The 22,872-nt window shown below is 40.9% G+C and overlaps 1 protein-coding gene across 1 annotated transcript in view; it reads left to right on the top strand.

Moving 5' to 3' along the window:
* Positions 1 to 22,872, top strand: part of ABCA9 (ATP binding cassette subfamily A member 9) — a 58,148-nt gene that overhangs the window by 29,648 nt on the left and 5,628 nt on the right. Inside the window, 15 exon segments of the mRNA XM_029927912.1 lie at positions 2,349 to 2,486; positions 6,033 to 6,140; positions 8,773 to 8,946; positions 9,135 to 9,248; positions 11,775 to 11,894; positions 14,369 to 14,437; positions 14,908 to 14,999; positions 16,213 to 16,333; positions 17,110 to 17,227; positions 17,978 to 18,069; positions 20,385 to 20,545; positions 21,171 to 21,246; positions 21,319 to 21,413; positions 21,947 to 22,066; positions 22,249 to 22,401. Coding sequence (XP_029783772.1) covers positions 2,349 to 2,486; positions 6,033 to 6,140; positions 8,773 to 8,946; positions 9,135 to 9,248; positions 11,775 to 11,894; positions 14,369 to 14,437; positions 14,908 to 14,999; positions 16,213 to 16,333; positions 17,110 to 17,227; positions 17,978 to 18,069; positions 20,385 to 20,545; positions 21,171 to 21,246; positions 21,319 to 21,413; positions 21,947 to 22,066; positions 22,249 to 22,401 — 1,751 coding nt within the window.

Below are 22,872 nucleotides of genomic sequence, written 5' to 3'. Positions count from 1 at the left end.
TGCAACTCCTGGTTCATGAATCAGCATCAGCAGATCACTTTGGAGCTCGCTAGAAATGCAGGCTCTGAGACCCAACTCCACACCTATGGGTACCTCCACTTTAATGAAATTTACAGGAGGTTAGTATGTTTATTAAAGTTTGAAAGGAACTACCTTACTTGGCAATATTTAAGATTGGTGTATTTCCAAGGGAAAAGCATGGCTGCATTTCTGAATGGTGGTAGAACTGGTCTTTTCCATGGCTCTTAAAGAATTCATTTCTTGGGGTGCCTGGGTGGCTCAGTCGGTTAAGCATCCAACTTCAGCTCAGGTCATGATCTCGCAGTTTGTGGTTTCGGGCCCCACATCGGGCTCCGTGCTGACAGCTAGCTCAGAGCCTGGAGCCTGCTTCAGATTCTGTGTCTCCCTCTCTCTGTCCCTCCCCTGCTTGTGCTCTGTTTGTGTGTGTGTCTCTCTCTCTCAAAAATAAATAATCATTAAAAATTTTTTTCATTGAAATTTCTGGCTTCTCTTGAAAAACCCCTCCATGTGCTAATTCTGGCAGTCTGCATTTGGTATTGTGAAACAGTGGCTCAGTTTAGACTTGGACTTCACTCATCTGTTCACTGTATCTCCATCCTGCCTCACTTACATATGTTATCTGCCCAGACCCTGTGGGAGTTTGGGGAGAGATCCCTGGGGTAGGCAAATGAAAGAAGATGACAAGACAATATTATACATATAAATCACAGCACATAAGTGTTGTGCAATCTGTCAGAGTTAATTTTCAGAAATAACTTCCATGCCAATACTAAAGTTAAAAATCACCTTCAGGACACCTGGGTGGCTCAGTCAGTTAAGTGTCAGACTTCATCTCAGGTCATGATCTCATGGTTCATGGTTTGAGCCCCACATCAGGCTCTGTGCTGACAGCTCAGACACTGGAGCCTGTTTCAGATACTGTCTCCCTCTCTCTCCACCCCTCCCTTACTTGTACTCTCTCTCTCTCTGTTTCTGTCTTTCAAGAATAAATAAATAAACCTAAAAAAATATGTGGGGCCCCTGGGTGACTCAGTTGGTTGAACATCTGATTTTGGTTCAGGTCATGACTTCACAATACCTGAATCTGAGGCCCACGTATGGCTCTCTGCAGTCAGTGCAAAAATCCTGCTTTGGATCTCTGTCCCCCTCTGTGCCCCTCTCCCATTCACTCTCTCCATCTCTTTCAAAACAAATAACAAGTAAACTTTAAAAATATATTTAATAGAAATTCCCTTCGATCAAACTAGTTCTTGATATGTCTTAATCAGGTTCGTTACCAGTGTGCTCAGAAAAAGTTTTAAAAAAATAGCATTCTTAATATCAGTAAATATTGGTTTAAGTAATTAGGTTAGAAACAATTCACATGATTTATTTATGATTGCAAAACTATATGCCCAAATAACAATTTACTTATATTCTTTTTTTGCCGTATTTTTAAAAATGTTTATTTATTTTTGAGAGAGAGAGTGGGCACACAAGTGGGGGAGGGGTAGAGAGAGAGGGACAGAGGACCCAAAGCAGACCCCCGTACTGGCAGCAGTGAACCAGATGTGGGGCTCAAGCCCAAGAACCGTGAGATTATGACCCAAGCCGAAGTTGGACGCTCAACTGACTGAACCACCCAGGTGCCCCTTCTTATATCCTTTTTTATTTGGGGGAGAAGTAATTATGTTACATATAAGTATACATATGTATATATGTCCTATGTTTTATGTAAAGATAGATAAATATAGATACAGATGTAATACTTATTTTACCGTACATTTTCCCCTAGTTTTATTAAGATACAATGGGTATCCAGCACTGTATAAGTTTAAGGTGTACAATGTAATGACTGACATATACTGTGAAATGATTTTAAAATGTCGTTTGAAAAGAGAGTTTCCAGGCAACATTGCTACTTCAAGATCCGTATTTGTGAAATCCTATGCTTTCGTTACAATAGCCGCCTGCCTCCTGCTTCCAAGTATCCACACATTCTAGAAAATGAGCGTATCGCACTTTGAAAGAAAGCCTACTGCCATGTTAAGGACACGGTGTTCTGTGGAGTCGTATGGTGTTGTTGCTAAAAATCATTCGAGGTACTTTGTGTTGAGAGAGTTCAGGCATAAACAGCCACTGGCCAATGCTATGGCCAAAAGAGCAAAGATAGACCTCGTGGTAAATCGGGAATTAATCAAATAATGTGAGGAATGCTGATATGAATCATAGCCAGTGCCTTCACTTTCTTGTCCCGTCAATGATTCCAATGATTCTCTACCATAGCCCTTCATTAAATTTTGCGTCTGCTTCCTGAGGACTCAGGATGCATGTTTGTTGTATTTTAGAATCACAGATTCTCAATAGCATGCAACACCAAATGGCTGAATTGCTTTCCTGTCCTCATGGACATCATCAGCAATGGGCTCCTTGGAATTTTTAATTCTTCAGAACGTATTTGGACGGACAGAAGCACATATTTTGAAGTGAGTATAATATTATCTCACTTATCTTGAGCCCTAAGAAGTTTTCAGGAAGACACTTGAAATGCTGACATAATATGGGTTTTTTATAAAATATTTATTTAATTATTTTAAGAAAGAGAGAGAGAGACAGCATGAGTGGGGGTGGGGCAGAGAAGAGAGAGAGAGAATCCCAAGCAGGCTCTGTGCTGTCAGCACAGGGCCCATCACGGACCTGAGCCAAAATCAAAAGTCAGACGCTTAACTGACTGAGTCACCCAGGCGCCCCCACATGTTATTTTTTGTGAACTTGTCCTTGAATACATGTATGTTTTACATACATGTCGTTAACATTTCTGCATTTATACACACACATACACATATATACATATGCACACTATCTAGCAATGATTGTGTAATATTGCAGCCTGAATTGGGTGGCTTAGAGTCAATGGAGCAGCAGAAAATATATTTAATTGGATATAATTAATTATAATATATTAGATCTGTCACCATCTGTGGCACTAGGTAATGGGACCTCATTGAAACAGCCAGAGTCTTAAAGGCCAAACTATGTGGAGTTCTTAACAACTTGACTTCTATAGGCTTTGGTTCAGCATTCCACAGAAAAATACAGATAAAAATTTCATCACAAGTTTTCTTAAGAAGTAAAGGAGGCAATGTAAGCACAAGGTTCAGTTGCCTGAGTTATTGTAAAGACTCACAATAAGCACATAAACATAGAAAACCACAGGCACTCAGTAAATTGCTCTTTTAACACAATTGCTCTTAATATTATTTTTCTTGGAAATGCATCAAGTTTCCATTTAAACACACCTCCCCCCCCCCACCAGCTTTGATTAGATCAGAGGACAGGTTAAATTAAAACTAGAAGCAGTTCCTGTTTAAAATAGAATTTCCTTGGGGGCACCTGGTGGCTCAGTCAGTTAAGTGTCCAGCTCTTGATTTCAGCTCAGGTCATGATCTCACAGCTCGTGAGTTCGAGCCCCACATCAGGCTCTGCACTGTCAGTGTGGGGTTTCTCTCTCTCTCCCTCTTTTTCTGCCTCTCCCCTGCTCATGCATGCTCTCTTTTTCTCTCTCAAAATAAATAGATAAACTTTTTAAAAATAAATAAAAATTTAAAATATATATATATATAATTTTCCAGGCCTGCTGACATCCTGAGTCAGAATCTCCACAGTGGGGGTGGGTGTGCAGATCTATCACCTCGCCGTTTTGAATCTCCCTTTGCCTTTTTGAAATGATACCTCGGGCCTGCTCTAGCTGCTGGCACTCTTTGTTATTAAGAATTATTCCAGTGTGGTCCAAAACTTCAATTTCCTTTCCAGTTCAAACACCACGGGGTCGATTTGTTGACCTCATGGACGTGGACTAGGGTGGGCGGGTGGTGGTGGACCTTGGTCTTTATTTCCCCCTTTTATAGTCTAACGTCTTGGAGCAGGAAGGAGAGAGTGATCTTGCTCTGGACTCCCCGCACCCCCTTTCTTCTCCCTTCTGAGTAAAACGTTGCTGGGGCTGGAAACGGCAAGGAAGGACGGAGAGATTAAGACAGAAAAAAATGGTGCAGGGGAGACACCCCTTCTTTCTCTGGTTGTATTTGCAACCAGTAGCTTCTACATATGTTGTCACCACGGCCTTGGTGACCTGGGTGACCGCCTTGGGTGCTTACTTTGAGCCCCGTCCCTTCTGTAGACGAAGATGTGCTGCATGTGGCCAAGCAGAGTTTCCCTTCACGGCCGCCCGGACGTCCTCACTATCAAGCTCTCCAGTTTCCCTTGTTCACTGTTTGATGTGCCCAACACGCAGGGTACTTTAACCACTTTCCCCCCTGCTCTAACCTCTGTGCCTCTCCAGAAAGAGCTGTAGGGACAGTTGAGTGCCTCTTGCATGCTGTTTGAAAGCTATAGAGATTTGGGGTGTGATGAGGGCTGCCCCCTGTTCCTCATTAGCACTTTCTGGCATTGTTTTCTCCAACCATATCACAGGTGTCTTTCCTCCAAAATCTCTTGAGCAGAAACAACTGGCTCCTGGTGCACAGGATGCTCCAAGTTAACCTCAGAACGTTTACCGTGTGATTTATATGTTTTATCACATTTAAATGTTCTAATAAGGCCTTAAGATGGACTTTATTATTATTATTATTACACATCTAAGGAAACTGCAGCGTCTAGAGGTGCTCATATGTTTCCTTAGCTATTATACTTGAAGCGGCTGGTGAATAATTTGGATAGCCAAGAACGAGCGCTCCCAAGAATAAACAGATCCCCTGCCCTGAGTCCCTGCCTTTACAAAGATGTCTTAATTGCAAAGTATTTGCTCCGCACCAGCCCAGCTGACCTTGAGTTCCTGGGTTGATAAATTCTCTGTGAACAACCCCTGCTGATTTCCGCACCCACCTGCTGGCATCCTCCCACAACTCCGCAAGCCCCTCCCCCGTGGTTCTAAAGCACAGAGCTCTTGTCCCCGAGTGTTCCTAACCAGCCACCCCTGAATGTCCTCACCTGGCCAAATGACCCAGTTGGTGTCAAGTGTCTCTGTGGTTCCCTCCAGAATGAGCCCCACAAAACTCTGACTCTGGGGTTGGGGTATCATCTAACATGGACGGAGCATGTTGTTTACAAACCAAATTGTGAGTAAGGAGGCTGGCTGTTTAGACTAACTGAAGACTTTTTCATTCCTAAAGATCTTCCAGATCTGGAAAATCTACAAGGGTGACCACAGGCAAAGATATGAAATGGGTGAGGTAGTCCTTGGTATCTTTTCTACCACATCCGGGGCTGCGTCTCTACATAAGCATCTTTACTTGGGCAGTTTTTATGTGCTCCGAAGGGCACTGAGGTTTAGGAGGGGCTAAGAGGAGAGGGAAGTAACACATGATACCTGACCTCAGACGACCTCCTGTGAAGTAAGGCAACTAATCATATATTCAATGAAGGCTTCTAGCAAAGCCCAAGGCAGACCTTACCCTGTATAGGATTTTTAAGTTTTTAAATTCACTGCATGTAGGAAGCGGTGTGCTGAGCAGTTGTCTCCAAACCCCACCACTTACTTCCTCATGTGCACCCACTGATGAATTTATATCTGCCAGGTCCCTGAAGGCATTTGAATTGCCATTTCTGCATCACATTGAACTACAGGAATGATGCTTCGTAGATGTTGGACTGAACTGATTTGGCCCCGAATGCTGAGGGTAGCAGAACAGCCCCTTCCAGTGACAGGGCACCAACTCTGTTGTTCCTTAAAACATCAGCTAACTGTTGCCATGGTGAGCCTCGTGCCTGCTCACAAGCTATTAATTGTGGGACCTTAGCCAACAGTCCTGCATGGACCGTGGAGTTTGCTTCTTCCTAAGTAAATCAGGAGATGTGTTCAAAATGCCCAGGTTCCTACACCACGCGATTGAAAGAACATGGGTAAGAAGTTGCATATAAGACCTTGGGAAGTGCTCTGGGTGGCTAGACCAATTCACATATTAGAATGATTTAGTTAGGTACAAATGAACCGTATCTCCAACCGCCGGCAGCTCACGTGTCCTGCATGATTTCAGGAGCACGTGTCCTATGACCACGAGTACCTGGGTAACGCCTTCTTCTGGATCCCTGTGGCAGCCTGTTTCACCCCGTATATTGCAATGAGCAGCATCAGCGACTATAAAGTAAGAAGAGTTAAAGTCCTTACACGTCCTTGTCACTCACAGACCCCTTCACCATGTTATGACCCTACATTTACACAGAGGTGGCGCGCCTAATTTATGTGCTTGCAACAACGCATCGTCAGGCATTTTAATAAAAGGTTGACAAACTTGAAGCAGTGGCTACTTTTCTGAAACAAGTTTGAGACCTCAGGAAGGACAGCTTAGGAGGCACCATCCGCTAACAGGGAATGGCAGCCTTCGTCGGGTTTATCACCTAGATTTTTATGGATGGATACCCACAACCCTTCGACATCACTACAATGCATCTCTCAGGGATGGTTTTCGCTTTAAGATGGTTGTGAAGTTACTCAGTTAAAGTCTTAACCAATTCAGCACAGCACTTTGGCTTATTGTTAATAAAAAGATTGCCCCTTTAAAGATGCATTGTAGCTTCATTCCGTTGGAACAAACTTGTACTAAAAAAATTTTTTTTGAGATATTTATCTAAAATTCTAATTTAACTGGCAACTCCATGGTATGGACATTGCTTTCTCTTTAACCCCCACAGCTGGCTAATGGTGATGTCATGGGACTTGCTTCTGAAATACATCTAGAACCTTTCCACATTCCTCCACCCTCTCCTTCAACACCCTAGTTAGAGTCACTGTCATCTCTCTCCTGGACGAGCACATCAGCCTCCCTAGTGACTCACTCTGGATCCTCATTAGTCTTCTCCTCATCCATTTTCCACATAGTGTGACAGCAATTACTTAAAAACACACACCTGACCACGTTGATTACCTGCCTAAGTCCCCTCAGTGGTTTCTTGCCAAACCAAAGAGTAAAAAAGAAATCCTTGCTGTGTAACCTGGAGCACTGTGCATGGTCTAGACCCAGATGTCTCTCTCCTCTTTGATATGACACCACTGTCACCCTGATGGCTATGTCTAGCCTGCTGGCTTCTTTCCAGTTTCCTGAGAGCATCATCTGTACCCACTGTCTGCCATGCCCCTACTGATCACCTGTATCACTTCTACTCACTGCTTAGACCCTAACTCAGGTCCTACACAAGAGACCCCTCTCTGATGGATACACCTCCTAATTACAATTCACCTCCTTCTTCTTTTTAAATTTTTTAATGTTTATTTATTTTCAAGGGAGAGAGAGAGAGAGAGAAAGAGACAGAGCATGAATGGGGTGGGGGTGGGGTGCAGAGAGAGAGGGAGACACAGAATCTGAAGCAAGCTCCAGGCTCTGAGCTGTCAGCACAGAGCCTGACACAGGGCTCAAACTCATAAACTGTGAGATCATGACCTGAGCCAAAGTCAGACACTTCACCAACTGAACCATCCAGGTGCCCCTATTTCATCTCCCTTCTAAAGACTCTCATGTGATCCTTATCTTAATAGTTTTAATTTTACTTCTTAAATTTTATTTTTTTTATTTGAGAGAGAGAGAGAGAGAGATGCAGGGAAAAACAGAGACAGAGAAACAGAGACAAAATCCAAAGTAGGCTCCATGTTCAGTGCAGAACTCAATGTAAGGCTTGATCCCATGAACCTGAGATCAAGACCTGAGCTGAAATCAAGAGTCAGATGCTCAACCGACTGTGCCACCCAGCACTCCACTTTTTAAATATTAATTTTAACAATTTTAATTATGTAGCTTTTGCTACATTTATTTGCATATTGCTTTTATCTCCCTTTCTCACTGCAACTCAAACTCCACAAGAACCCCTTGACCAACACAAAGTCAGGCACATGGTCTGCTCAGTAAACAAACACATCAATGAACAGAAAATGTCCTGCCCTCTAACACACCCTCACTATTAGTCTCTTTCCTGCTATTTTTCTGGATACATTCCCTTTTCCAGAATATTTGCCTCCATTCCAACTTTTTACCTAATGAATGTCTTTATAAAGATGCAATTTTAGATTTAAAATTTTTGTTACTTTCGTGTTTTGCTGTTAAAAAAACTCAAGTAATATTTTAAGTCTTGTGTTAAGACCATCACTGCAACCATATAGCTTATAAGTGGATCACAGTATCAAAATCTACTTCCTAGTTTTCCTATGTAATAATTAAAGATGAGGTTTTCTTCAAGACAATAAATCAAGACCATTTTTATCTTATTGGTCTTAGCAGGCATGTTCTTTTGCCAACTTCAAGAGTGCGTAATGAAATGGACTTGTTAGAAGATCATTCCTTGGACCTAAAATAAAATGCCAATTATAAATGGACCATTTACATCCAGCATAAATTTTAAGAGTCTTATGGGAAATTGTAAACCTACACCTTTTGAATCTTTGCACAATTTGTGAGTCCTCGTTAGTGTCAAAAGGAAGAGTAGCATCTCAAAGAAAAGAACAGGAATTTTCTCTCTGAGGCGATGCCCCATCATTCTGGGGGCGTGGGGGGTGAGCTGGTCATGGTAGCAGATTTCCTTCTTGAACCATGAAGTCTCCATATGGTCTGGAGCACCACCAATCCCCCTGGTGGAGCAGGATGGCAAGTGACAGTGCCATTTACTAAATCAGCATGATACATGAAAGGGACACAGGGAAAAAAATGTATGATTTTGTGACCACATATTTGCAATTTCTCAAGCCTCAATTATTCAGCACTTTTGGTGATTCTTCCTTTTCTTTACCAGAAAAAAGCTCACTCCCAGCTCCGGATTTCAGGCCTCTACCCTTCTGCTTACTGGTTTGGCCAGGCACTGGTGGATATTTCACTCTATTTCTTGATCCTCCTTCTCATGCAGACAATGGATTACGTGTTTAGCCCAGATGAGATAATATTTATAATTCAAAACCTGTTAGTTCAGGTAAGTGGTAAAAATTATGAGATGATAGTCTTATTAGACTATATTTCATGAATGTAGTAACATGATTAATCTTAAACTAAAGAACTTTAAATTACCTTTCCTGTAGTATAGTTTGGAAAGGTGAGGTTCAACTATGACCACTTTCCTAGATAGTAGTTACCTTACCCAACCTTAATTTCTATTTTCAGATCTTGTGTAGTATTGGATATGTCTCTTCCCTGGTTTTCCTGACATATGTGATTTCGTTCATTTTTCGCAATGGGAGAAAAAATAGTAGTATCTGGTCATTTTTCTTCTTAATTGTGAGTATGCATTCAGAACATATTATTTTCTTTTTAAATCATTTTTAAATAACTTTAAGAATATATCTTGTAAAGAATATATGTTGGTATTCTCAACAAGGGAGAGAATATCAAACTAAAAAAGCTTCTGCACAGAAAACAAAACAATCAACAAAATGATAGGGCAATGTATGGAATGGGGGAAATATTTACAAGCTATATACCTAGTGAGGGGTTAGTATCCAAGATATGTAAGAAACCTATAGAACTCAATAGCAAAGTAAGCATCATTATTATCATCATCATCTGATTTTAAAACAGGTAAAAGACCTAGATAGACATTTTTCTAAAGAATAGATCCAAAAAGATAAGTCTATCTTCAAATAAAATGAATGCCTATAAAATTATTAAAATGCATTATTATAATAATTTCTTCATTGTAAACAGCTTTAATAATAATTTTAAATATTTTCTTGGCAACATATGCATCAGATGTTTGTATAATTAAAACATTGTAAAAATTTAAAAAATTTATGATCTCTTTCATAAAAAAAAAAGAATAGATCCAAATGGCCACAGGTACATGAAAACAAGCTTACTGTAACTAATCATTGGGGAAATGCAAATCAAGACCACAATGAGATACCATCTCACACCCCTTGGAAAGGCTATCGTCAAAAAGACAAGAGATAAGAAATGCAGCAAGGATATGGAGAAAAGGGAATCCTTTGCACTGTTACTGGAAATGTAAATTGATGCAGCCACTATGGAAAACAGTAGGGAGGTTGCCCAGAAATTTAAAAAATAGAAGTACTATATGATCCAGCAATTCTGCTTCTGGGTATTTATCTTAAGGAAATGAAATCACTGTTGTTTTAGAGATATACGCACCCCATACTTATTATGGCATTATTCATAATAGCCAAGACATGGAAACAACCTAATTATCCACCGCCAGATGAATAAAGAAAATGTCATATATACTTACAATGGGTTGTTCAGCCATAAAAAGAAGGAAAACCTGCACTTGCAGGACGAACCTTGGGGAGACTAGGCTAAGTGAAATAAGTCACACACAAAAGGACATATACTGTATGATCTCACATACATCTGGAACCAAAAAAACCACTTCATAGAAACAGAGAAATGAATGGTGGTTATCAGGGGCTGTGGGTGAGGCAACTGAGGAGATACTGGTCAAAGAGTATAAATTTTGTTATCAGATGAGTAAGTTCTGGGGATCTAATTTACAGCATGATGAATATAGTTAATAAAACTGTACCATTTACTTGAAAGTTGCTAAGAGAGTACCTCTTAAATCTTCTCACTGTAACAACAAAATGGTAACTATGTAACATTAAGGATGTGTCTATAACTAATCTTATTTTGGTAACCATTTCACAATATATGTGTATCAAATCATCACACTGTACATCTTAAGCTTACACAATGTTATAGCATATTTATATTTCAAAAAGCCACAAAGTATAATTGTTCCTTTTATAAAGTGAGCAGAACTTTAGTAACAAATCCTAACAAAGAGAAAAAAGATCATCAAATTAGCTTGGAAAGTCAAGGACAGTTCCCTAAATAAAAATATGACAAAACAAACCCAGAAGTAAGTTGAAAGAAGAGTAGGTCAGTGATTTATTTCAGATTATGATGATGGTTCAGTGCTGGCAGCTATCAAACTAACAGAGGAGAACTGCATGAATTAAGAAAACATCATCCAACTCCTTTAAAAATGCCCAGTAAAAAAGAATAGGCAGGACAAATTACAAAAAATCCAACTAAAAACTAAAAACAGTAAATTCATACAGCTGTTTGCTTAATACCAGCAATAAATCAAAGATGCCTACATGAATTAATTATTGTGCCCTGTATCAGTGAGGAGGTGTAACATGTACACCAATTCATAGTATGTAAGAGAATAGACTGTCTCCATCTTTTTGAAAAATAATCTGCTAGTAATTGTTGAAAATTTGAATTCACATAAATGTTAACCTGCATTTGCACTTCTCTAAATCTTTCTTTAAAGACTGTGACTGTCAATCCATAAGGATTTATGTAGACCATTATTTATAGGAGCAGAGAAATTGAAACAACAAGCTTTCTGAAGGAAGGCAAAATTGTTGAATTCTTTCACATCCAGTCAAAGAAATACTATGCAGCTAAGAAAATGAATAACTGGTGTGCCTAAACCCAAACAGATGTCTATGACCTGCTGTGAAATGGAAAAGAAAACCCAGAGTAATGTGTAAGAAATAGACCTTTTGTCAGAATCTGAATTTCAGCAAGAACTCCAGCTCGTTTGCATGCGCATTGAATTTGAGAAGTCCTGTGGTGTCTTAAAAATGTCAGTCACTCCAATGCAGAATTATGACATGACTTATGTCTCAAAGAAAAGAAACATGGTGGCAGTATGGCTTTATGAGGCAAACGTTGAAAATAAGAACATTTGTGAAATGAATTCTCACTTTCTGCAAAACGTCCTATAATTCATATTGTTTCACGTTAGTGAAAGGAGGCTGTGCTTTTTTTTTTTAGATCACCATCTTCTCGATAGTTGCTACGGATCTAAATGAATATGGATTTCTAGGGCTATTTCTCTGCACCATATTAATACCACCTTTCACACTGATTGGCTCTCTATTCATTTTCTTCGAGGTAGGTAATTCTACACCTGCCCTGGGGTCATGAAATGTGTGGCCATTGGAGATAGCCTAGAATATTATAAAAATGTAGGTGGAGTCCTTATCTGTATAAATTTAAAGTGTCTGTCTTGGGAAAGATCATTCTCTTACCATACACAAGAGTCATGTTAGTCAATAAGGAAGCTCTGACTTGGTTTATGAAGGTCAAAGGCAACTCCACAGTAGTGGAATTTATAATTCTCATGATAACCCTCTCTCTTGGGAACAAATGACCCTGGAGGGAGGTTAATGAGATGTTATTTTTCTGTTCATTTTGGACATATTAGGTTTAAGTTTCCTAATAGGCATGCAATGGGAAATATCAACTAGTAGGATGTTTTAGTCTGAAACTCAACATGTGGTTGCTGAGATTCATTAGCATACAAATGATGTTAAAGCCATGGGACTAAATAATATAACCTACAGAGTCAGTATAGTTAGAATAATAACTGGGCCAAAGATTTGGCCTTGAACTCCAAAATTTAAAGATTGGGAAGAGGAAGAGTCAGCAAGTCAGGCTGAGAAGGAACCCATGAGGTAGGAGAGAAAATTGGGGCCCATGTGTGCCAGAATCTCTTCCCAGAAACCCTCCTTAAACACTGAAAGTATCCATCCAGTGACATGTGTGCCAGATGGCAACAAAGACTGTTTCAGGAGGGAAGGAGTGATTCAGCCATCAACAGGAAGATCTTAAAAGTTGACAACTGAGAAGAGACCACTGGATTTGACTACATGGAAGTCATTGGTGATATTAACAAGATAGTATTCAATGAAGGTTGAACGCAGAACTGAACAAGAGTAAGCTTAGTAGATAATGTGAAATGAGGAAGGACTGCAGGGTATAGAGACAGTGATTTTGGGTTTTGCTAAAAAAGGATAACAGAGAGATGGAAAAGTAGAATGAGGAGAATATGTTTTTAAGAAGGGAGATAGCATGCTAATATAAGAGAAATTTTTGATGAGAAGAGAGACATGAACTACCTAAGAAGCCAAGTCCTTGAATAGCTTAGAAAAAAAATGTCATACAGCACCCAAACAGAGAGGTTGCCTTCCTTAAAAGCAGGAACATTCCATCTGTTTATCAAGATTGTAGCCAGTGGCAGATAGTTTAGTGGCTTTAATGGTAGAAAGTTGCATGATTCTCTTATGACTGATTCTATTTTCTTAGAGGAAGATATGAAGCTTTGAACTGAGAGTATGGTAAACAAGGGTTTTGGGATTTTGAGGACAGAGGATAATATGTAAACAATCATTTCAGAAGGTAGGTCAGTAGAGTTGACAGGAAGTACTTCAAGACTCCTTGCCCTACTTTTCAAGTGAAGTCAGCAAAGTTGATGTTTTTGTTTTTGTTTTTAGCATAGTCTCCTTCTCAGATGCAGGGTAGGTGGAGTTGGGCTCAGTCAGGGTTAGTGTTTTGCCATGTGAGTCTGACAAAGAAAAGGATAAAGGAGCAGCCATTCTGTATAAGGAGGAGTTGTAACAACAGATCGTGGAATGAAGAAATTAAGGAAATTAGGAGGTTTATGGACAGCGAGAAAGTTGGGTTGGTGGATTGGAGGGTCACCAACTCGAAATTACAGAGTAAGGATAGTAGAGCAAAAAAGTTGAAAAAATAAAACATGGTAGACAGGGCAAGGATCAGGGGGTCTAAAGTTGATTTGGGATGTGGTACAGTTGTTGGAAGTGGGTGGCCAAGGCACGTAGGAGGACAAGATCATTGGAAATAATGTCAGGGCCCTGGCAAACTGTTCAATGAGCAAAACAAAAATCATCTTTTCTAGGTGGTGGATGGCTGTGATAGAGATTTACTATATTAGCTATATTAGTTCAGAAAAAGGTCCTGGAAAATATAGCTCAAGAAACAAAATTGGCTCTTTACTTACTAAAGGGTTGGGGGATGTTTGAAAATGTATTGTGAATCTAATGAAAATCATGCACTGAAGTATTATGCCTATGTATTATGTCTGCATGTATTGTAAATCTAATGACAACCAAGCAAAACTCCAGGCAAAGAGCTTTGTGTTTAGCTTTGACTCTTCTCAGAGCATGTGGAGCAAGGAACAGAGCAATGTAAGGGTTCCAGGGCCTTTGGAGAAGAGACGGAAAGAACGCAGATGTAGAAAGCAAGGCAGGTCAAGTTAGGGAAGAGACTTTGTCTACAGACAAATCTTGCCAATGGCTTTGATGGATCCGCCCATTACCCCCCAGGGATTCTTTTCGAAGGGTGAATCCTGCTGACTCACAGTGTTACTTACAAAAACATCTGAACTTAAAGACAAGCACAGGACAGCAGGACACCAAGTGACCTTGCAAGCAAGGAAATTGCTTTTTACCTGATGCACAAGAGAAAACTCTGGCCAGGTCATTTAATGGACATTAATTTCTCTTATGAGATGAGGTTCAAGAACAGGTAAAGGTTCATCTAAACAGGCTTTCCTCCTTTTACAGATTTCTCATGACTCTGTGGATTATTTAGGAGCTTCAGAAGATCAGATTGTGTTTCTGGCACTGCTAATAGTAAGAATACATTTCCATTGAAATGTTCTTGCATGAGAGGGACACGTGTACACTTAGCATCAAGTCAAAAGGTTTAATTTTGGTACGTAAAAATCCAGCGTCTTAGGCATCTGAAATGTCATACACACACATACACGTGCGCACGCACACACACACACACACACACACACACACACACACACACACATGGGCTTTAAAATCTGGACCACTATGTTTACAATCATCATCTGACACTGAGTATGAAGCCCAAGCTTTCAATGGCATGAATAGACCTGGTACCAACTTACTACTATCTTGTCTGTTACGGCTTCTCTGAAGGACAGTGGAGTTAGCTCTGAGAGCTAGATTGTCTTTCAAACTTGTGAAAATGTTATCACATCTATCTTTGTGCTCAAACTCCTCAAATTCCTATATTGAAATTGTTGTTTTTATGGCGATTTCTAATATTGATTGTCTTTTTCTCCCTTTAGCCTTACCTTCACTTTTGCCTTTTTGTTTTTGTTCTCCGGTGCCTGGAAATGAAGTTCAGAAAGAAATTAATGAGAAAAGATCCCGTGTTCAGGTTGAGAAAATTCAAAGAAAATTTCATGTTTTATTTGAACACTTATTGTTTAAAACGTTTTAACATGCCTAAAATGATCAGGCAAAAATTACTGCATGGGATTGTTTATAGGGATTATGTACTATACAAAATTATTATAATTCATGATATTTTAATGAACTTACTACACAGCGAGAGTGAGCACATTAGCACACATAAAACTCTGAAAAATTAAGGAATACCATAATTTCACTTGCATACTAGAAGAAAATTAGAGATGAGAGGTAAAATCTTTAAAATAATGGGTAAGTGTGGATAAACAATGGCCAATCCAGGAAGATAGAATAGTCTAAGCAAAAGAACAAAAGTTGATATAAACACCACCTTCCAATAGATTTGAGAAGGCAGCTGGAAAGAACTTTAAGCTTTGTGCCAGAGGATAATGGAAAATTACGTCGAAGCTAAATTTTGGAAGGTTTTGGAAGATGGGGGGATGACTTTGCGAATTACGGAATGGGAAACAGAGACAGGTGTGTTTCAGAAACCTCCCCTAACTTACAAAATATGAATCAAGTTCAAGTGTGAAGTAGGTGGTAGAGCAGGCGTGTCACGAGGTGACAGCCATATTTAGGAAATGTGTTTACAGCAGTAATTTGTAACAGTATGAAGGAGGGAGCTGAGAGTCGACACTCATCAGCAGTGGGGATGATGAAGCAAAGAACTGGATGGGTAGCCGTGGGGAATGAGCAATTCTGACACCTATTCGTGAGAAAAGACCGTGCTCACTTACTGAGAATCATGTGCCCTGGATTTTCTGGGATTGCACCCCTGATTCCCACTGTTTTAATCCACAGTTCTTGCAAAGTCTTCAGAACTCCAAATGATCTTTGTCAAAATTCCAGCTGCTAGGTGCCTTTCTCATGCAAATGTGGCCTCAAATTCATTGCCAGAGAGTATGTACTGTTTTATTATCAAAAAAAAAAAAAAGCCACAACTGATGCGGAAAATTAAACTGAGGCAGAAAGCAAGGATGATGTAAGAGTAGCATCATTTGGCTCATTGATGAAACCCAGGCTGTTTTCCAGGCAGATGGAACAGAGCAGAAAAATGGAGAGTGCATGGTACTCACAGTTCATCTACTCAAATAATTGAGAGCCATCTGCAGAATGTTCACTATGTTTGTGACAAGTTTTTCAACTGGAAACCTGTTATTAACACACTGTTTTGATTTTAGAATTGCTCCAAGAGGCAGTGATATTTTTCCAAACCCCGAAGAGCCTGAAGGGGAGGATGAAGATGTTCAGATGGAAAGAAGGAGAACCACAAATGCAGTGACGGTCATGGACGTTGAAGAGGTCGAGCTGCTAAAAATGTTCACCCAAGAAAGGGGGCTACTTCCCAATATTAATATTTTGGAAAACACTTTGAGGTTCTTTCATCCTTACCCACATAGCTCAGGACTTGACTTCAATAGCTAAGCCACCCCTCAAAGAGAAGAGAAGAAGGGAAATACACAGAGACACGCAGACACAGACTTATTTATTTATTTTTCAAGGTCGTAGTTGGGGGAAGCAGAGCTAAACATCACAAAACCTAAGCAAGACTTTGTGAGTTTTGTGAGCTAACTAAAGCTTGCTGCAAGAGGAGACAGTTCACCTGGGGCATATGTGTGTTTGTGTGCATGTGTGTACACATGTGAGTCTTAGGCCTATTGATTTGGTGGATGTCTCTATTCCTATTTTCTGAGGAAGGGCGAGGACAGATCATGCGATACGGTGCAAATGTTATTTCCTGCAGGGCTATAGACTGGGAGAGTTCACTTGAAAACGGCAGTGGAGGGAGTCAAACCATAATAGACTCTTAAATGGGGGCTGGGGGGGAGGGGGAAGTGGGTGATGGGCACTGAGGATGGCACGTGTTGGAATGAGCACTGAGTGCTGTACGGAAACCAATTTGAAAATAAATTTGAAAAATAAAGTGATGACACTTGAAGTTTAAAAAAAGAAAAGAAAAGGGCAGTTTCGGGGGCAAGGGCCTGTCTGAGTCAGGACTCTGCTCAGAGAAAAATGTGGCTGGAGGGAGAGAATCCAAGGCGAAAATAAAGGCCATTGTTACTTGCTTGTCTCTGCAGAAGCCAGTCATCAGTGCGAGCTGTCTGCGGAAGGAGTACGCAGGCCAGAAGAGAAACTGTTTTGCCAAGAGGAAGAAAAAAGTGGCCATAAGAAACGTCTCCTTCTGTGTTAAAAAAGGTTGGAGGCAGTAGTTTTAACTGTGAGCAGAGCTAGCTTGACCTCTGGAGGTGAAATCTTTGGGAGGGGATAACAGTTCCTGGATACGGGGCCATGTGCTGCTGATCACACAAGGTAGCCGGCTCTGGGACAGGCACGGACACGTCCCTCCTGCTTACAAGCTTCAGTGACCACAGAACCGTGGCTTTTTGTCTTTGCCTAAGAAGACAGTTATGTCTGTTCTATTAAAACAGACCAATAGTCAATAAAGAATAACAGCAAAACAAACAAACACACAAAAAACAATAAAACACCCCCCCCCCAAAAAAAAAACCCCGAAAAAGAGGCAGTCTTCTTTTAAGAAGGCTGGTATGGCTTTTAAAGTCATCTCATTTATCTCATCACCGGGAATGTGCACAGGAGGGACTCACTGGGGCCCAGGGATGCATCATTCATTCTAACAAACAGCACATTTTGTGCAAGGATCCTTTAAATACAACACACTTTGGGATCAAAGTCTGTTTCAGTTCCAGCATGGCATCTTATTGGCTCTATGTCCATGGGCAACTTCCATATCCTCTTGAGTTTCTTCGCCTATAAAAGGAAGGCAGTAACAACGCCAGGTTTGTGTGTGGGTGAGGAATAGGTGAAGTGATATATTTGTGCACTTGACACAGAGCTTGACACACCATGAGCCCTCCAGTAATACTTGTTTTTATTTGTACCGTAATTATTTGAAGCTATAATTCTGAGCCTACTTATTTCTTCCAGGTGAAGTCCTAGGGTTCTTAGGACACAGTGGAGCTGGTAAAAGTACAACTATTAAGATGATAACTGGAGATACAAATCCAACCTCAGGGCAGGTCAGTAAACCCAGAAATATGGTCATTAGTTCTGCCTAGAACAAGCATGAACCAATGAATATTGATGACGATCTCAAAAATACATGTGATTCTTTCTTATTAATCCATTGATGTATGCACTGAATGAAGAGGATTAATTAAAAATTTCTCTCCTTAATTCCAAAAATAGTTAGGTGCTGAAAAAGGGCTATGTATTATTTGTAATATATTTTTATTGAATGAGAGGTAGCTACATTAAAAGGAAATGTTTGGGTAAGTAAAAATTAGCTTGATTCATGGCCATAGATCTTTGGGGTGTTTTTGTTTTTGTTCTTGTTTTTGTTTTTGTTTTACTTGTGTATCCTAAGAACTTGTTGAATTCAGTTGCCAAGATGCAGGATTTATTCAGAAAATAGAGATGATAGATTAGAGGAAAAAATAATGATTGTCTAAATTCCAAATCAAAAACTAGAATAGTGTGTGAATGCCACCTGGCAGTATGTCTAGGCCAAGTCAGATACAATAAGGGACAGGGTTCAAAGGACCACAACGTTGAGGAGAAGTTGCTATTGACATGTGACCAAAGGTTAAGGGCACAGGGAGCAATCATGAAGAGAGGTTGTACAATGGTGTCGATTCCTACAAAGGTTTCCAAACAGTCTTTCCATTTCTATCCCTGCCTCACACAGCAGCCAAAGCAGTCCTTAAAAGATGCAGAAGAGATCATGTCTCTATCCTACTTAGCATCCTTCAGTTAGATTTGATCCCAAATCTTGGGGCGCCTGGGTGGGTGGCTCAGTCAGTTGAACGTCCGACTCTTGGCTTCTTTTCAGGTCATGATCCCAGAGTTGTGGGATCGAGCCCTGTGTTGGGCTCCATGCTGAGCCAGGAGCCTGCTTAAGATTCTGTTTCCCTCTGTCCCTCTCCACTCTCTCCCCCTTTACAAAAAAAATAAATATAAATAAAGAATAAAGAAAGAAATAAGAAGATCCAACATCTTTACTATGACCAAAGATCCTGCAAGATCTGGCTATGCCCACCCCTTACTCAAACTGGCCTTTTCTCGGATCTGTGGGTTTATTTTTCCATTGGCTAAGAGTGCTCTTCATTTGGCTTTGCATGTACTTGGGTCACTCCTTGTCACCTCAAAATTTACCTCCCAAAAAAGACTTTCCCCGACTACATTGGATCTTCCCTTTTTATTCTTTATCACATTTATTGCCTTGAAAGCATCAAGGAGGGGCTATAATTCATCCCCACATGTGTTTACTTACTTTTATTTCCCCTTTCTCTCTGTGGATTGAAAGCTCTGTGAGCCCACATTAACTAGTTCTCTCCTCTTTTGTACTGGGGAGAGACAGTATAGTATCAAGGTCAAGGGCTTGGATTCTGAAGGCAGATCCCAGCTTTAAACCCCCAGGTTTACCTTGGGTGACCTTCTGGCCAGGTTTCTAAATCAATGCCCATGTTACTTTTCTCCTATGTGAAATAGAGATGATAAAGGTAATTAATACCTGAGTCAAATATGGTTTTTCTGAGGATGAAGTAATTCAAAACATGTAAGATGCTTAGACTCTGACCCATAGTAAGCCGTGGTCACACCACCTGTTAATATGATCATATAGCACAGTGACTGGCTCATCAAAATACTAAGTGCTAACTATTGGCATTTATGGGTTCCTGTGTGTGCCAGACTAGTGCCCAGGACATTTCATTTATTACCTTAGTTCAGGATTTTTCAAGCCTGGCACTGGTAACATTTTGTACTAGATGATTTTTACTGTGAGGAACTATCTGTGCTTTGTAGGATATTGAGCAGCCTCCCCGACCTCTATGCACTTGATCCCAGCAGCACCCAAGTGTAACAACCAAAACTGTCTGTAGACATTACCAAAACATCCTGTTGAAGATGGCTAGGCCCCTAATTCAGGATCACTGTCTTATTTTACAAGAAATAAGTGAAACAGATTCTGTATCTATAGCTTATTTGACATTGGAGAAATAGAATACTCAATGAGTATCAAATCCTTTGAACGTTTGGATTGATGAAGGAAATCAAGCAATGGACAACCAAGTAAATGACCCTGAATTCAATCAAGGTGATGGACTTGGTAATAAAATCTAAACTACAGTAGAGGGATATGACAAGGTGGAATATCTTCCTTTTGATTTATGGAGTTATTACAATCTTTTTCCTAGAGCTGAGTGATCCTGTACTTTTGCACTCTTGGCCACCATGGGTATGAGAGAGGGGGGTCACAGAAATACACACTCACACTCACGTATACATGTATACACAATTTTGGACTGAATGTGAGAATAAACTTTTTGTGTAGGTGGTGCTGAAAGGGAGCGGTGAAGGGGCCTCCTTTGGGTTCCTGGGGTACTGTCCTCAGGAGAACGTGCTCTGGACCACCCTGTCAGTGAGGGAACACCTGGAGGTGTTTGCCGCCATCAAAGGGCTGAAGAAGGGGGATGCCACAGTCGCCATCACACGGTACATGGGGGAGACACACCCGTTCTCTACTGGGGGGATGTGGTAGGAATGACATTGACCCAGAATTAATGAAAGATTAAGATTAAGATTCTAACTGAAGACTCCATGCTTGTGGGAGAAGATTTAGTCACCAAGAAGCCACTGCGGGGCTGTGTTCTCGCACATTAGACCTGAAGAGAAAAATTTCATATTATTTTTCACATGGAAAGAAGTCATTGAAAATATGAATTTGACCACCAAGAAAGGTTCATAAGTTATCGTAGGCAGTTTCAATTTTATGATCACTCAGAATACTTTTTTTTAAAGAAACTTTTTTTAAGTTTATTTATTTATTTTGAGAGAGCGAGAGCATGAGCAGGGGAGGGGCAAAGAAAGAGGAAGAGAGAATCCCAAGCAGTCAGTGTAGAGCCTGATGCAGGCTCCATCTCAAAGCGTGAGATCGTGACCTGAGCTGAAACCAAGCATCAGACGCTTCACCAACTGAGGCACCCAGGGGCCCCAATCACTCAGAATAGTCTTTTTTAAATGTCTCTTAATATAGTGTTTGCTCTGATTTGCCGATTCTCCTACATATATTCCCCATAGTGTGGTGGCGATACGGATCGACTTGTTCTGCTTCCTTCAGGTTGGTGGATGCGCTCAAGCTGCAGGACCAGCTGAAGCTGCCCGTGAAAACCTTGTCTGAGGGAATAAAGCGGAAGGTAGGAACAGGTTTTGGTGTTGCTCTGCACACCCCACAGGTCCGTGCCAGACACGCTGTCCTCTATTCCCAGCTGTGCTTTGCGCTGAGCATCCTGGGAAACCCATCGGTGGTGCTTCTGGATGAGCCGTCCACAGGGATGGACCCCGAGGGGCAGCAGCACATGTGGTGAGGAGATGTCATCAGTAACTCTAAGTGAATTTATTAATTCTATAGCAACTGACCTTCAAACTCATTGCTTATAAGGTGACAGACACCACATTATCAAGTAATGCAATACTAAAGAGAGAACAATCGAATGTCCTATCACAGCAGTTTTTATTAGGGAAAAAAAGATCGCTCTAACACCTCTAAGAATTTCATTTTTGTGGTAGATCTTCTCTGTAGGCATGGCCAACCAAATCCATCTATTATTATTCAGCCTTGATTTATGCAACATCACCTGATACACCGCTCTCATGGAGAAAAAAAAAATCCCAAGTCCTTAGGAATATTCTGAGATCATTCAGCCCCCGCCATTCTCTGAATGATATACTCTACCCAATAGTTTGGCTATTTACATGGCTGTTGTCCCTCCAACATTCCTTTCTAATCTGAATTCACTACTTGTTTCATGTGTGCCAATGGAAGTGTGTTTAAAAGTCTTTTCATCATACCCTGAGCATTTCCACTAGTTAACATGCCCCTTGACCTAACTGTAGGCAGGCGATCCGGGCCACCTTTAGGAACACGGAGAGGGGCGCCCTCCTGACCACTCATCACATGGCAGAAGCGGAGGCTGTGTGTGACCGCGTGGCCATCATGGTGTCTGGAAGACTGAGGTAGGTGCCCCCAGTGGGACCTGAGCAAAGGACATCTCCTTGCACTGGGTTATCACCATCAGGAGCTAGGGTGACTGGCTGCCCCTGCTCTGCATGGCTTTGGCCTCCAGAGGCTGAAATTCACTAGCAATAGATTTATCTTCTCCTTCTCTTGCTTGCCTTCATCCTTCTTCTACCTCCAGATGTATTGATTCCATACAACATCTGAAAAGCAAATTTGGCAAAGATTATCTGCTGGAGATGAAGGTGAAGACCCCCACCCAATTGAAGCGCCTCCACTGTGAAATTCTGAGGCTTTTCCCCCAGGCTGCTCGGCAGGAAAGGTAAACACAGCTGTTACTTTGTTTCATCTTTTTGTTGTTCTGTTTTCTACCCGTTTTGTTTCTTTATTATGGCAAAGAGAACTAGAAGCTTTACGTGATTTTTTTTAACTGTATGGTCATTGCGAGTACTTGAATTATTAGAGAAAGATCCAATTCCAAAGGATACCACAGGAAAGAAATAAGAACAATGTGCTGATTTGGAAGCTGATTGTTGTAAGGGAATCCCCATACCTCCCCGGTGGCTCTATCATGTGCCACGCACAGACCTAGGTCATCATGATCCTTTCTAGAGGGAAAAACCATTCCCATTAAATGCAAGGACCTGTATAAAGCACATGCCCAGTACCAGGCATCAGTCAAAACTCAGTGAGTGGAAGCTCTTACCATTTTTATTATTATCAGTAATGGCCCTTGAGGCTCAGGTAGGTGACATAATGCCAAATCCTAGCAGTGGAGCCCGGGGGGGGGGGGGGGGGGGGGGGG

This window comes from Suricata suricatta, chromosome 17 (assembly GCF_006229205.1).
Source record: "Suricata suricatta isolate VVHF042 chromosome 17, meerkat_22Aug2017_6uvM2_HiC, whole genome shotgun sequence".
In the NCBI taxonomy this organism is placed as follows: Eukaryota; Metazoa; Chordata; class Mammalia; order Carnivora; family Herpestidae; genus Suricata; species Suricata suricatta.
Note: the sequence above shows the minus strand (reverse complement) of the source record. Positions and strands in the feature narration are given on the sequence as shown.